At 36.2% G+C, this 14,114-nt stretch overlaps 1 protein-coding gene across 10 annotated transcripts in view; it reads right to left on the bottom strand.

The window, feature by feature from the left end:
- The window catches only part of DNAJC13 (DnaJ heat shock protein family (Hsp40) member C13), a 122,435-nt gene that overhangs the window by 88,423 nt on the left and 19,898 nt on the right, over positions 1–14,114 (bottom strand). For 7 of the 10 annotated variants that reach the window (XR_005019665.1, XM_036850129.1, XM_036850128.1 and 4 more), the window contains one exon: positions 9,687–9,767. Coding sequence is in view for 9 of the 10 variants with exons in the window: in XM_036850129.1 (XP_036706024.1) it covers positions 9,687–9,754 (68 nt within the window). In the remaining variant the exon portion in view is untranslated. Of the gene's footprint in view, positions 1–9,686; positions 9,768–9,933; positions 10,042–14,114 lie in introns of those variants that run through there. The other 3 variants (XM_036850127.1, XM_036850126.1, XM_036850124.1) reach the window with 2 other exon arrangements.

Here is a 14,114-nt window from a genome sequence, read left to right as displayed (position 1 = left end):
CCACTGCACCACCAGGGAAGTCCATGAAATTGCCCTTTTTAAATCCTAATAATTTAATTTGCAGTTCTATGGGTCTGAGATGAATCTGTTGGCTCATTCTTAAAAATTATCATACTAAAAATAAGTTCTTATTACAAAATATACAGCTATATAAAATCAACTACAAAAGGAATAAAGACTAAAGTAGACAAAATGAGAAATATATGACAGATGATGCCATACACATGATGAAATGTGAAAGCAAACACCTTTGCCCCAAATGAAATTAATATTCATTATTAATATTAATGAAATTAATATTCATTAGTAAATATATAATATTCAATATATTTACTGCACTTGTTTCCTTTTCTTCAGGAACTAAAGCTACACACATCATTAAATGCCAGTAGGGAGTAGGCATTTCTTCCACTCCTTAAGTTTTCTTAACTCACAGATTTATTCTAATGTGATAGCCTATTAAGAAATGATTTACATTACCCATTAACTATAAGGTTATTTAGAATCAGGAAACTAATGATACTCAAACAAATTAAAAAGTGTTTGAGACAACTGCTTTCTGTATTGGGGCATTTTGCTCCCATAGCAATTGGTGATAAAGAACTGGGTGATAAGAACAAAAGATGTGCTAACAATTGTGCTGATAAGATAAGAAAGATCATCTGACAGGAAAGCAAGACCGCTGAAGCAAAAGCTGGGGATGTACTCCAGTTTCGGATTTTGATAAGTGATGTTCAGGTTTCTTAATAGGCAGATTAAATTTATATTAACTTACATGAAAACAAACACACTCTTGTATTAATTCCTGCAAATAAAAATGTTATGCCATTCTTAAACCTTCTAGTCCTTATGAATATCGCTTTCTTCTTTTAAACAACTTTTTATATCACGATTTTTTCCCATACGGCAATTTTTTTTGGGGGGGGGAGAAAAAACTAATACGTTAGATCAGATACTGCATATTAAGTATTATCATGGATTGACCCAATATTAAATGAGCACAGTGTGCTGGGTTGAATGGTATGGCAGTGAATAAGAGTCCCTTAAAGACCTAGTTTCCTCTGGGCAGACATTTTGTTTGTTATTTAGTTAACTAATTCAGAAATTAATCTGAAATAAACTTCAAAGTAGTAAGAGCTAAGATACTTGTCAGTCATTGTATTAAAGTTTATTTCGGATTTGAATTTCTTAACTAGCTTATATCAATTAGGCATGTACAATAGTATCAAGAGAAAGAGATATTACAAAAATATTGGCCACCATCACAATGTCATACCCTTCTGCACAGAAATTCATATTATTCAGTTCTCTCAAAATAGAGAAAATTAAACATTACTTTTTTGTAAGGTACAGAAAAAGCTTGTGCTTATTATAAAATAATGGTTCTCAAATTTCTTGGGATAATAAAACCTTTGTGTGTTACTTTTAAACTTAAGATCCTCAATCCTTTCAGTGGACAGTCTATGCAACAGGTCTCAAATAAGCCAAACACATCTAATCAGAGCTGGAAGACAGCTTTTATGTTACCTTGTCTAGTCCTCATAACATACAGCTCGAACCCTTATAGTACCCTGAGTAAAGTTGGCTACTTTTATTAGTTGACGACTACTGGTACGAGGGAACCAACTAACCTTCCCTAAAAGTAATTCTATTTGTTTTCCAGTACTGCAGATATTGACTGTTGTTCCTTAGTTCTAAGCCAATATATACTTCCCCACAAATTTCACCCTCTGCTCCAAGTTCTGTCTTTCAGCTTCATATGAAGCATACCTAATTTTTCTGCCAATAAGACTTTCAGTGCGAATTCTTTCCTAGGTTGAACACCTAGGTGCCTCAACCATTTAAAAGTAAGATCTGGGGGCTTCCCTGGTGGAGCAGTGGCTAAGAATCTGCCTGCCAACGCAGCGGGCATGGGTTTGAGCCCTGGTCCGGGAAGATCCCACATGCCGCGGAGCAACTCAGCCTGTGCGCCACAACTACTGAGCCTGTGCTCTAGAGCCCGCAAGCCATTACTGAGCCCGTGTGCCACAACTACTGAAGCCCGTGTGCCTAGAGCCTGTGCTCTGCAACAAGAAAAGTCACCACAGTGAGAAGCTCGCGCACCGCAACAAAGAGTAGCCCCTGCTGGCCGCAACTAGAGGAAGCCTGTGCACAGCAACAAAGACCCAACACAGCCAAAAATAAAATAAACAAAATAAATAAACAAATAAAAAGATTTGAACACCAATTTCTAGAAGCCTTTAGGATTCTCACAGAATCTAGAGTTTTTCCTTTTATTATTAAAAGCTTGAGAGTCTAGTTACTTGAACTAAATCTTAGCCCATCAGATAACGTAACTAGGGATAACCGAAGTGCAAGGTTTCTCAGAGTTAAGAGATCAATGGTAAGCACTCTTACAGTTAAGCCCATCAGCTCTGGAGTCACACTGCCTGGGTTCAAATACTGTCTAAACTGTTCACTTACTGTGTATCCTCTGATAACTTGCTTAACCTCTCTAAGCTTCAGTTTCCGCATCTGAAAGATGTGGATAATATGCATACTTAGCTCATAATGTGAGAATTAAATAATCCATGTAAAGTTCTTGTCACTTAGTGCTTATAATCAGTAAATGTTATTCTTATTGCACTTATTCTGTTGATTGAATAATGGGGGGGAGGGTTCAACACTCCACTAGTCACTTAACTAATTATTATTAGTATCATATGTTTCAAGTATCCATGACTGCTGAATTCATATTTAAAATACAGAACAAAATTAATTGATCATTCATCTCATTATATTACCGGGATACTCCATTCTGGTCAAACTCCACTTGAAAGATGAGTTTCACCTGAGAGGGCTCATTTACATTAGAAGTTGTATTCCTCAGAAAAGAGAAAAAAGGAATGTATAGGAAACATTCTGCGGTAACTCAGTGAGAAAATGTCCCATTTCTAATTAAAGGGCATCCCATGAAATGTAGTATTTTAAGGACTTATTTTCTGTGATGCAGGGTCCATATTTTTTCCAGCTCAGATGGAGCTTTCTTTTTTTTTTTTTTATTTAATATGGACTATTTTGTAACTAGTTCTGTGATTTTTTTTTCTTTTTTTAATTAACAGCTACTTTCTTTATTTATTTATTTTTAGCTGTGTTGGGTCTTCGTTTCGTGCAAGGGCTTTCTCTAGTTGCGGCAAGCGGGGGCCACTCTTCACCACGGTGCGCGGGCCTCTCACTATCGCGGCCCCTCCCGTTGTGGGGCACAGGCTCCAGACGCGCAGGCTCAGCAGCTGTGGCTCACGGGCCCAGTTGCTCCGCGGCATGTGGGATCTTCCCAGACCAGGGCTCGAACCCGTGTCCCCTGCATTAGCAGGCAGATTCTCAACCACTGCGCCACCAGGGAAGCCCCGGAGCTTTCTTTTAAACAGGCTTTTTTAGAGCAGTTTTAGGTTCACAATAATATTAAGCAGAAGGTACAAAGATTCCCAGTATACTCCCTGTCCACACCCATGCACAGCCTCCCCCATTATCAACAAGCCCCACCAGAGTGATACATTTGTTACAACTGGTGAACCTACACTGACACATCATTATCCAACAAAATCCACAGTTTACATTAGAGTTCACTCTTGGTGCCTTACATTCTATGGTTTGGACCAAAGTATAATGACATGTATCCACCATTACAGTATCATACAGTAGTTTCGCTGTCCTAAAAATCCTCTGAGCTCTGCCTATTCATCCTTCCCTCCCTGCTAAACCTTGAAAGCCACGATCTTTTTACTGTCTCCAAAGTTTTGCCTTTTCCACAATGTCATATACTGCAGTTGGAATCATACAGCACGTAGCCTTTTCAGATTGGCTTCTTTCACTTAATATTATTATGCATTTAAGTTTCCTCCATGTCTCTTCACGACTTGATGGTTCATTTTTTTTAGTGCTGAATAATACTCATTGTCTGCATGTACTACAGTTTACTCATTCACCTACTGAAAGACATCTTGGTTGTTTTCAAGTTTCGGTAATTATGAATAAAGCTGCTATCAACATCTGTGTGGACATAAGTTTTCAACTCCTTTGGGTAAACTGAGTGTAACTGCTGGATCATATGGTAAGAGAACGTTGAGTGTTGTAAGAAACCACCAAACTATTTTCCAAAGCGGCTATACCATTTTGTATTTCCACCAGCAATAAATGAGATTTCCTGTTGCTTCACATCCTCACCAGCATTTGGAGTTGTCAGTGTTCTGGATTTTGGCCATTCCAGTAGATGTGTAGTGGTATCTCTACATTTGCATGCATTTCTCTGAATTATTTGCCATCTATATATTTTCTTTTCTTTTTTTTTTTGGCTGCGCCGCACAGCATGTGGGATCTTAGTTCCCCCACCAGGGATCGAACCCGTGCCCTCTGCAGTGGAAGTGTGAAGTCCTAACCACTGGACTGCCAGGGAATTCCCTGAATATTTTCTTTGGTGAGGTCTCTGTTAAGATCTTTGGCTCATTTTTTAATCGAGTTGTTTGTCTTCTTATTGTTGAGTGTTAAGGGTTCTTTGTATAACAGTGCTTTATAAAATATGTCTTTTGCAAATATTTTCTCCCAGCTTGTCTTTACATTCTCTTGATAGTGTCTTTCACAAAGCAGAAGTTTTCAACTTTAATGCAGTCCAACTTATCAATTCATTTTTTTCATGGCTAATGTATTTGGTGTTGTAGCTAAAAAGTCATCACCAAACCCAAGGTCATCTAGATTTCCTCGCATGTTATCTTCTTGGAGTTTTATAATTTTACATTTCACACTTAGGTCTGTGATCCATTTTGAGTTAATTTTGTGAAGGATGTAGAATCTATGCCTAGATTCATTTTGTTGCATGTGGATGTCCAGGTGTTCGAGTATCATTTGTTGAAAAGAGAAGTATCATTTGTTGGAAAGACTCTTTGCTCCTAAAACTAGCATTGTGTGTAAAATATAAAATTCCTAGCAGATGTGATCCTATTTGCACTTGAAAGATATTCAAATACCAGACTGCTTGATAATAAGCACAAAGAGATGTACAAAGAAAACACAAAGAGAATTCAGCATGGATGCATGTGAGGTTTAGAGGCTGGCAGGGTCAAGGACTAAAATCAACAAAGCAGGGGAAAAAACCCCCAGGTTTCCTAGAGTTATCAGAGTTGGTGAGATGTGTAAATGCCAGGCAGCTAAAGAGAAGAGTCTCTCTTCTCTTGTAGGATTCTATTCCTACATTATAAGAAAGGTATGAGAAATTCACTAGCTTCCCTTTCCCTCAACTCTTCTCTCAATTTCCTGTATCTAGTCATTACACAGGCTGTCTATGAATGTAGTGGGCATCTGCCAATGAATTTCATAGACTGATTATGATATATCCCAATGTACTGCAGTTAAAATGCTGTTCAGATACTAAAATGCTACTTTTAAATTCAGAGCATTTGCTACAATTAATGTATGCAAATATTAAAGTGATCCACAGGTAGATTTTACATGTAATTTCCATCCAGAAAAAAATTAAGTACCTAATTTTCAACACTACTGTGAAGTTTACCATAGTGAATCTGCATTTCAGCTTTAACTGAAATGTATGCATCTTCCTTCCTATCAGAAATGACTTGCCAGGTCAAAAAGGAAACTTTGTTCTTTCATGAAAGAAAAGTGCTTTTTACCACTGAAATCTCCTCCCCCTTCCTGCTCCTTCCAGACAAAGATATAATTTAACTGTGTATTTTACAAGTGGGAAATGATAAACACAGCAGAAAGGCTACTTTGCCAGCCAAGGGGTGAAGAGACCTTAATCATTAAAAACACTAGCAGCTGCAATGTAAACATACGAAAACTATTACAAAGGTAAAATGAAATAGGTCACATGAATATCCCCAAGGGAAATATCTGGAGAGGTTATCTTTAATTTAGGTATATTAAGATAAAGAAAAATATTTGTCCATCTTTACTGTCACTATCAATAACATTTTTCTAAAATGTTGGGGTTGAGTTGGAATCTCTTAAAACTGAGGCCCTAAAACCCCAAAATCACGTGCAAAATTTGTTGCATATAGATATGTTTCTAGAGAGAGGGTTCAAATAGCAACTCTGAAACAACAGAAAATTTTTAATATTGACCATTTATTTTTTTCATAAGACCAACGAGAAATACTTTAAACTTAGATTAGAATTGGCTACATAAAGTAGGTAATATAATAAAAGATTCAGTGCCACATAATAATGTATATAACCTAATGAAATGATTCATTATCTGGAAAATGTATTACCTTTCAAGAAGAAGTTAAAAGTTTCAAGGTGTGTACACTGAAAGCAACAAAATATTGTTGAAAGAAATTTTAAAAGATTTCAGTGTTAAGACATCCCATGTTTGTGGATCAGAAGACTTAACATTCTTAAGGTGGCGATACTCCCCTAATTGATCTATAGATTCAATGCAATCTGTATCAAAATCCCAGTTGCCTTTTTTGTAAAATTGATACTGACTCTAAGATTCATTTGGAAATGCAAGAGACCCAGAAAAGCCAACATATTTGAAAATAAACAAAGTTGGAACCTGAAACTTTCTAGTTTTGAAACCTAGTACAAAGCTACAGTAATTAAGACAATATGGTTCTGGGAATTCCCTGGCAGTCCAGTGGTTAGGACTCAGCACTTTCACTGCCGTGGGCCTAGGTTTGATCCCTTGTCAGGGGAACTAAAACCCCACAAGCTGTGTGGCACGGCCAAAAAAAAAACAAAAAATACAATATGGTTCTGCCATAACGGTAGGCAAGGCATATAGATCAATGGAATGGAATTGAAAATTCAGGAATAAACTTTTAAGGTCAACTGATTTTTGACAAGGTTGTCAAAACAGTTCAATGGGGAAAGAATAGTTTTTTCAACAAATGGTGCTGGGATAACTAGATATCCACATGCAAAAGAATAAAGCTGGATCCCTACTTCCCACTGCACACAAAAATTAACCCAAAATCAAAATTATAAAACTCTTAGAAGAAAACATAGGAATAAATCTTTGAGACCCTGGATTAGGTAATGGCTTCTTAGATGTGACACCAAAAGCACAAATGGCAATAGAAAAAAATAGATTGCATTCATCAAAATTTCATCAAAATTAAAACCTTTGTGCTTCAAAGCATACCATCAAGAAAGTGAAATGACAACCCACTGAACAGGAGGGTTGCAAATCATACCTCTATAAGGGAGTTGTATTCATGATACATAAAGAACTTATGCAACTCAACAGCAGAAGAATAAACAACTCAATTAAAAACTGGGTAAATGATTTGAATAGACATTTCATGAAATATACACAAAATGGCCAATAAGCACATGAAAAGATACTCAACATCTTAGTCATTAGGGAAATGCAAATCAAAACCACAATGAGATACCACTTCATATGCACTAGGATGGCTAAAATGAAAAGAAAGACAATAAGAAGTGTTGGTAAGGATGTGGAGAAATTGGAATCCTCATACATTGATGGGAGGATTATAAAATGCTGCAGCCACTTTGGAAAACAGTTTGACTGTTCCTCAAAAAGTTAAACATGGAGTTACCATATAATTCTATGTAACTCCATATACTGGGTTGGCCAAAAAGTTCGTTTGGGTGTTTGGTAAGATGTTACGGAAAAACCCCAATGAACTCTGGCCAACCCAATACCATCAATTCCACTCCTAGGTATATACCCAAGAGAGATGGAAATATAGATTCACCCATAAACTTGTATGTGTTATAACAGCACTATTCTATTCATAATAGTAAAAAAGTAGAAACACTATAAATGTCCATCAACAGATAAATGGATAAACAAAATGTGGCAATATCCATACAATAGATTTGGCAATAAAAAGAAATGAAGTACTAACACATGCTACAACGTGGATAAACCTTGAAAACATGCTAAGTGAAAGAAGATAGTCACAAAAGATCACATATTGGATGAGTCCATTTATATGTGATGTCCTAAATAAGCAATACAGAGACAAAAAATAGATTAGTGGGTGCCAGATGCAGGGGAGAGGGGAGGAATTGCTAATATATTCAGAGGAGTATTTTTGGGGGGGTGAGGAAAGTGTTCTATAAATAGTTAATGGTGATGGTTCACAACTCTACAAATACACTAAAAAACCACGGAATTGTACACCTAAAAAGAGTGAGTTTTATGTTAAATAAATTATATCAATAAAGCTGCTATAAAAACAAAGCAAAAAAGTTTCAAGGTGTGAATGATGGAGGTAAGGAATTATGCTCAGAGCACAGAAATAGTTCTGCTCCAAATAATTACAAAAAAGGAAAGAAAAAAAGGGATTGTTTTAAGTCACAGTCATTACTAAGAACATTAAAAGTTTTTCCAGGTGACCACAATTACTGATAAGCTCACAAAGCAAAAAGTATTACTGGAAGTTTGTTCTTTAGAATTAATTCAACAGTATGCTATAATTGTATTAAAAAGCAAAAGCTATATTATGATGATTAGAGCAATTTAACTCTTGAGGAAAAAATAAAGATCATTTAAATATACAACTTTTTTTAAGGCTAAAAGAACTAAAGAGACTCATACTATTCTGGATGTGCCAATATTCTAACTTTGCTCAATGAAATTAACTGAAGAAAAAAATTCAAGACAAGTATTCCACAGGATAACAATTAAGTAGCTCATACAACTGAGCTACTAAAAGGAAACAAAATTAAACACTCAAATCTTTCAAAATTGTAGTCAGTTTCTTAATGCAAACCAGAAACACTACAGAATTCAGATGTTGCACCATTCTAAGAAGTTACAACACTATTACCTAAAAAATGGAAAGTTAAGAATAAGAACTATCCCACCCTCTCTCCTCATCCTCCAGAGGAAAAAAAAAAAACAATAAGAACTAAAGTTACTGGCTTTGTGCACATGTCATGTTTTATCTGTCTGAGGCCTGATCTGGAATAATGTGGTTACCTATTTGTCAAAGTGTGGCACACTCATTTTACTTATTACTACTCAAAATGACCATAGACTAAACTTTTCTGTAATGGTCAAAAGATGCCATTCACTGAATACTCAATGTATTTAAGGTATAATTTTAAAACCTTCACATACTCCATAACAATTCATTTAATCCTTATATCAGTCTGAGGGGTAGGAATTACTATCCATTTTACAAAAGGATACATAAGCATGTACACCTTGCTTTGACCACGCAAGTTACTGAAAAATGTCATCATCCCCTCCCAAGGAAGAGACCAAACCCAATTTTTAAATTTCATTACAGGTTTAAAAAAAGATTACAAAATGCAATATTGGCATATTTTCCCTGAGAGTCAAATGGAAATGAATATGTATTGATAACACAGGCTTATCTTTAAGCGACAGAGTTGTGAAGTTAACACTCCACTACTACATAACATCATTAATTGACAGCATTCAAGACAGTGGATAACTGGTTTATATTCCTTTTAATTCCTACCAAATTCCTTCCCAAGACAGACAGAGAAAACCAGACATATCAAAAGAAAAAAGAACAATAATTTATTCTAAATGTAGCATTTGCATTTAAAATATGTACATATGCTTTTCAGAAGAGAAGGGCTGAATGACATTACTGAGTTGTGCAGTACTATTCAAGACACTGAAAAAGTAATGTTTAAAATACTTTATAGAGGCAGAGAAAAGTAAAACCAACAGAAATACTTACTTTCCCCTCCATGAATGTTTTGTTGTGTAGAAACATGCTAAATCCTTATTTTCCCTAATTATGTTCATTTTGTGCTGAAACCTGAAAAGATAAAAATATGGGTAAATTTCATAATAGTGCTATCCTTAAGAGTTTTCCCTAAATCTCCCATACCATAATTTCATAGCCTGCCATATGGCACTGATTTTAAGACACCAATTTTTCTACAAGACCATAAGGTTTTAAAGGATAGGGATGGTCTGTTCACCTCTCTATCACAGCCTTTAGCACAGCATATTGTCACAGCTCTCTTCCACTACACTGGGTTTCTTGAGGACAAGAATCACCCTCTACCAACATCTCGATTGCAGAGAACCTAATAAAAAAAATGTTAAAGTAAATGAATCTTTAAATCTCACATTGCCAAACAATGTCTTAACACATGATGGGCACCTACAAATGTTTGCCAAGGGTCAAACCAATTCTAATAGGTTTTTGTCTATTAGACAAAACATTTAGCTAAACACTTAGCTGCTAAGCGTCAGCCATCTTGCTGTCACTGTCACTTTAAAGGGAACCTATTGTAAATAAGTAAGGTTTAATAGTCTCATTATAAAAGTAATTCAAGTACATAATAAAAAATTTTAATGTTCATAAAGTAATGCATCTTTCATCCTAGCATCCAAAGATAATCATTCTAGCTTCCCTTCTTCTGGCTAGAAAAAATAACTTTTTAAACAAAATTGAGATTGTCATTCATACCACTTAACCTGTTTTTACAGAATATTAACCTTTTTCCACAGAATTATACTTTGAGAAAATAATTTTTAAGTCACATGGTATTCCATACTAGAACAATGCTACTCAAAGTGTAGTTGCAAACATCAAGATGAGTGCAGAAATTAAGTGTTTAGAAATGTTTGTTACAGTTTGGTTAGTGAACTCTCTAGTTAAACAGGACAGTTGAAGATTGTTGAACTTCCTAACAGCCACAGGCAGAGGGACCATGTTATGTGCAATATTTCAAGATTAGTTTGTTGACTATAACCTTGAGGTGTCAAAAATCCAGAATCCATTTATCTCATGAAAAAATTTCAATTTAGCTAATTTTACACAATAATTGCATAAACTGGCTACTAATGAAAGACTGATGATAAATTTTGAAAATTCTGCATCATTTGCTTCACACTGAATAAAAGTTAAAAATGAATATGGTCATTTTTTTTTTGGTCACTTGGCTATTGCTTCCTACCCTTAATAATTAGAAATGCTCTCTAAAAAATACTATAAGGTACATACCAAAGGGTCAATAATGCAAACTGAATGGTTAGAAATATGGTTCACTTAGCTTTCTTTACATCTTTATATGTCTAAACTTTTTTTAGTCAACAAGTATTCTTTTCATAATTAGAATAAAACCATTTTCATCCAAAAACATTTTTATAACAGCTTTTTGAGACACAATTCACACACTATAAAATTCACCCTTTTAAAAGTGTACAATTCATGGGTTTTTAGCATGTACACAGAGTTCTACAACCAACACAGTATTTTTATCACCCCAAAAAGAAACCCTGCTAGCAGCCACGCCCCAATCCCCCTCACTCCCACCACCTGGCATCCACTAATCTACTTCCTGTCACTACGCACTTGCCTATTTTGGAATCCCATACAAATAGAATCATACAATATGTGGTCTTTGTGACTGGCTTCTTTCACTTAGCGTAACATTTTCAAAGTTTATCCATGTTGTGGCATGGATCAGTTTCCTTCTATTGTATAGATGCAACACATTTTGTTTATCATCAGTTGATGGACATTTGTGTTGTTTCTACTTTTTGGCTATTATCAATCATGCTGCTATGAACAATCATTTTGTGTAAATGTTTTCATTTCTCTTGGATATATATCTGAGAGGCAAACACATTTTTAAAGATACCTCTATTTTGACATTGCTTTCTTCATTCTTCTTGTTCTTCTATCAGCAAATTAGCAAGGGCCTCTGTACTCTATGTATTGTAGAATGCTCTTCCTCTAGATATCTACATGGCTAACACCTTCAGCTCCTTCAACTCTGTGTCCAAATGTCACCTTTACAATGAGGCCTAGCCTAACTATCTTGTTTTAAATTGTAATTACCCTGCTCATTCTACACTCTCTATCCTAACTCCTGCTCATATTTTCTCTAGGGTACCTTTCATAGTCCAACGTGCAATTTAGTCTATTTATTATTTGTCTAATCCTACTAGAATATCCAGAGAGGTATTTCTGTCTGTTATGCTCATTTTCTCTAGGCTCTCCAGAGCCTACAAGAGTACCTGACACAAAACAGGTGCTCAATGAGTATTTGAGTGAATGAATGAAATTCAGCAACCCCATGAGCAATTCTGATGGCCACTTCAAACTTGATATTCTAAAAGGTACTCCCAAATAAGGTTTTGGCAAACCTTCTGGAAAAACATCAATTCATGCTCTGAGGAATAATAAGAGAACCACAAGTAACAGCAAGTTTAGAGAAACCATTATTGTTACCAGAGAGGAAATATCTCTTAACAGTCAATGACATCTTCCTACTAGTGTGCATGGAGACAGTTAAATATAGTCCTGTCATTTGGTGTGCTGTTTTGTTTTTTCTGGATTGTGTATCTGAAATGACACAGGCAGCCAACCAAGAATTACTACACCAGCACACATCATCCCTGCCTCCTGAATCACTTGTAGTAAACGATATTGCTGAAAAGAAACTTAGGTTGGATCTCTGAAAAGGTGCCAAAAAAGTGAAAAACTATAGGTCTACAGATGATATTTTCCCCTTACATACTGTAACTGAAGATTGGAAAAATGTAAGAAAAAGGAGGACAGAAAAGGTAAATGGCTGATATTGAAGAGTGGTGTTTGGATTCCGAGTCCACAATTTCTTACATCAGAATGACTGACTGAACCAAAGGCCTATCTAGAGAAAACTGACAAGAAAGAAAATGTGTTTGAGTGAAGACTGGCTGACCTCATCAAGGGACTTTAAAAGTGAGAGAAAAAATAATGTAAGAGTTTAAAATGACAGCCACAGAGAACTTATGGCATGACCCAGGAGTAAAGATCCCTAATAAATCAAAGGCGGGGGGGGGGGGGAATCTCACAATAACAAAGCAAATTTAAGAATTAAAAAAAAAAAAAAACCCTAAAGAATGATCTCATAAGTATCACTGGTTTGGGGGAATATATAACTCAAACGGATTTTTTAGGAGGGGAATTAAAACAAGTTTACATCAAGAAGGTTTATCTACCACTTTTTGGAGACCTATGAACTCGGGGGTGATGAAAACACTAGACTCCAGAGAGTTCCAAGGTTAGGATAGACAAAGGGAGAGAAGATAAAACACATTAATATAAAATTAAACTACTAGAAGACATAAAGATGGCCAACAGGTATATGAAAAGATATTCAATGTCACTATCAGGGAGATGCAACTCAAAACTACAAGATACTCCCTCACACCTGTTCGATGGCTATTATCAAAAAAATAAAAGACAACAAGTTTTGGTGAGGATGTACAGAAACTAGAACCCTTGTACACTGTTGATGGGAATGTAAAATGGTGCGCTATGGAAAACAGTATGGAAGTTGCTCAGAAAAATTAAAAAATAGATTAGGGAATTCCCTGGCGGTCCAGTGGTTAGGACTCAGCGCTTTCAGTGCCATGGGCCTGGGTTTGATCCCTGGTCAGGGAAATAGGATTCCGCAAACCACGTGGCATGGCCAAAAAAAAGAATTATCGTATGATCCAGCAATCAAACTTCTGAGTATTTATCCAAAAGAACTGAAATTAGGACCACTAAGAGACAGCATGGCCATATTCACTGCAACATTATTTATAAAAGCCAAGATGTGTAAACAACCTAAATGTCCATCAACAGATGAATGGATAAAGAAAATGTGGTATACACACACAATGAAATATTATTCAGTCTTAAAAAAGGACATCCTGGGCTTCCCTGGTGGTGCAGTGGTTAAGAATCCGCCTGCCAATGCAGGGGACACGGGTTCAAGCCCTGGTCCGGGAAGATCCCACATGCCGTGGAGCAACTAAGCCCGTACGCCACAACTACGGAGCCTGCGCTCTAGAGCCCGTGTGCCACAACTACTGAAGCTCACGTACCTAGAGCCCGAGCTCTGCAACGAGAAGCCACCACAATGAGAAGCCCGCACACCGCAACGAAGAGTAGCCCCCACTCGCCTCAACTAGAGAAAGCTACGCGTAGCAACGAAGACCCAGTGCAGCCAAAAATAAATAAATTTATAAAAAACAAACAAAAATTATAAAAAAAAAAGGACATCCTGCAATATTCAACACCACCAGTGAAACTTGAGGACATTATGCTAACTGAAATAAGCCAGTCACAGAAGGACAAATACTGCATCATTCCACTGACACGAGTTATCTATAATAG

This window comes from Balaenoptera musculus, chromosome 4 (assembly GCF_009873245.2).
Source record: "Balaenoptera musculus isolate JJ_BM4_2016_0621 chromosome 4, mBalMus1.pri.v3, whole genome shotgun sequence".
In the NCBI taxonomy this organism is placed as follows: domain Eukaryota; kingdom Metazoa; phylum Chordata; class Mammalia; order Artiodactyla; family Balaenopteridae; genus Balaenoptera; species Balaenoptera musculus.
The sequence above is the reverse complement of the archived record's forward strand: the minus strand, read 5'-3'. Positions and strand labels throughout refer to the sequence as shown.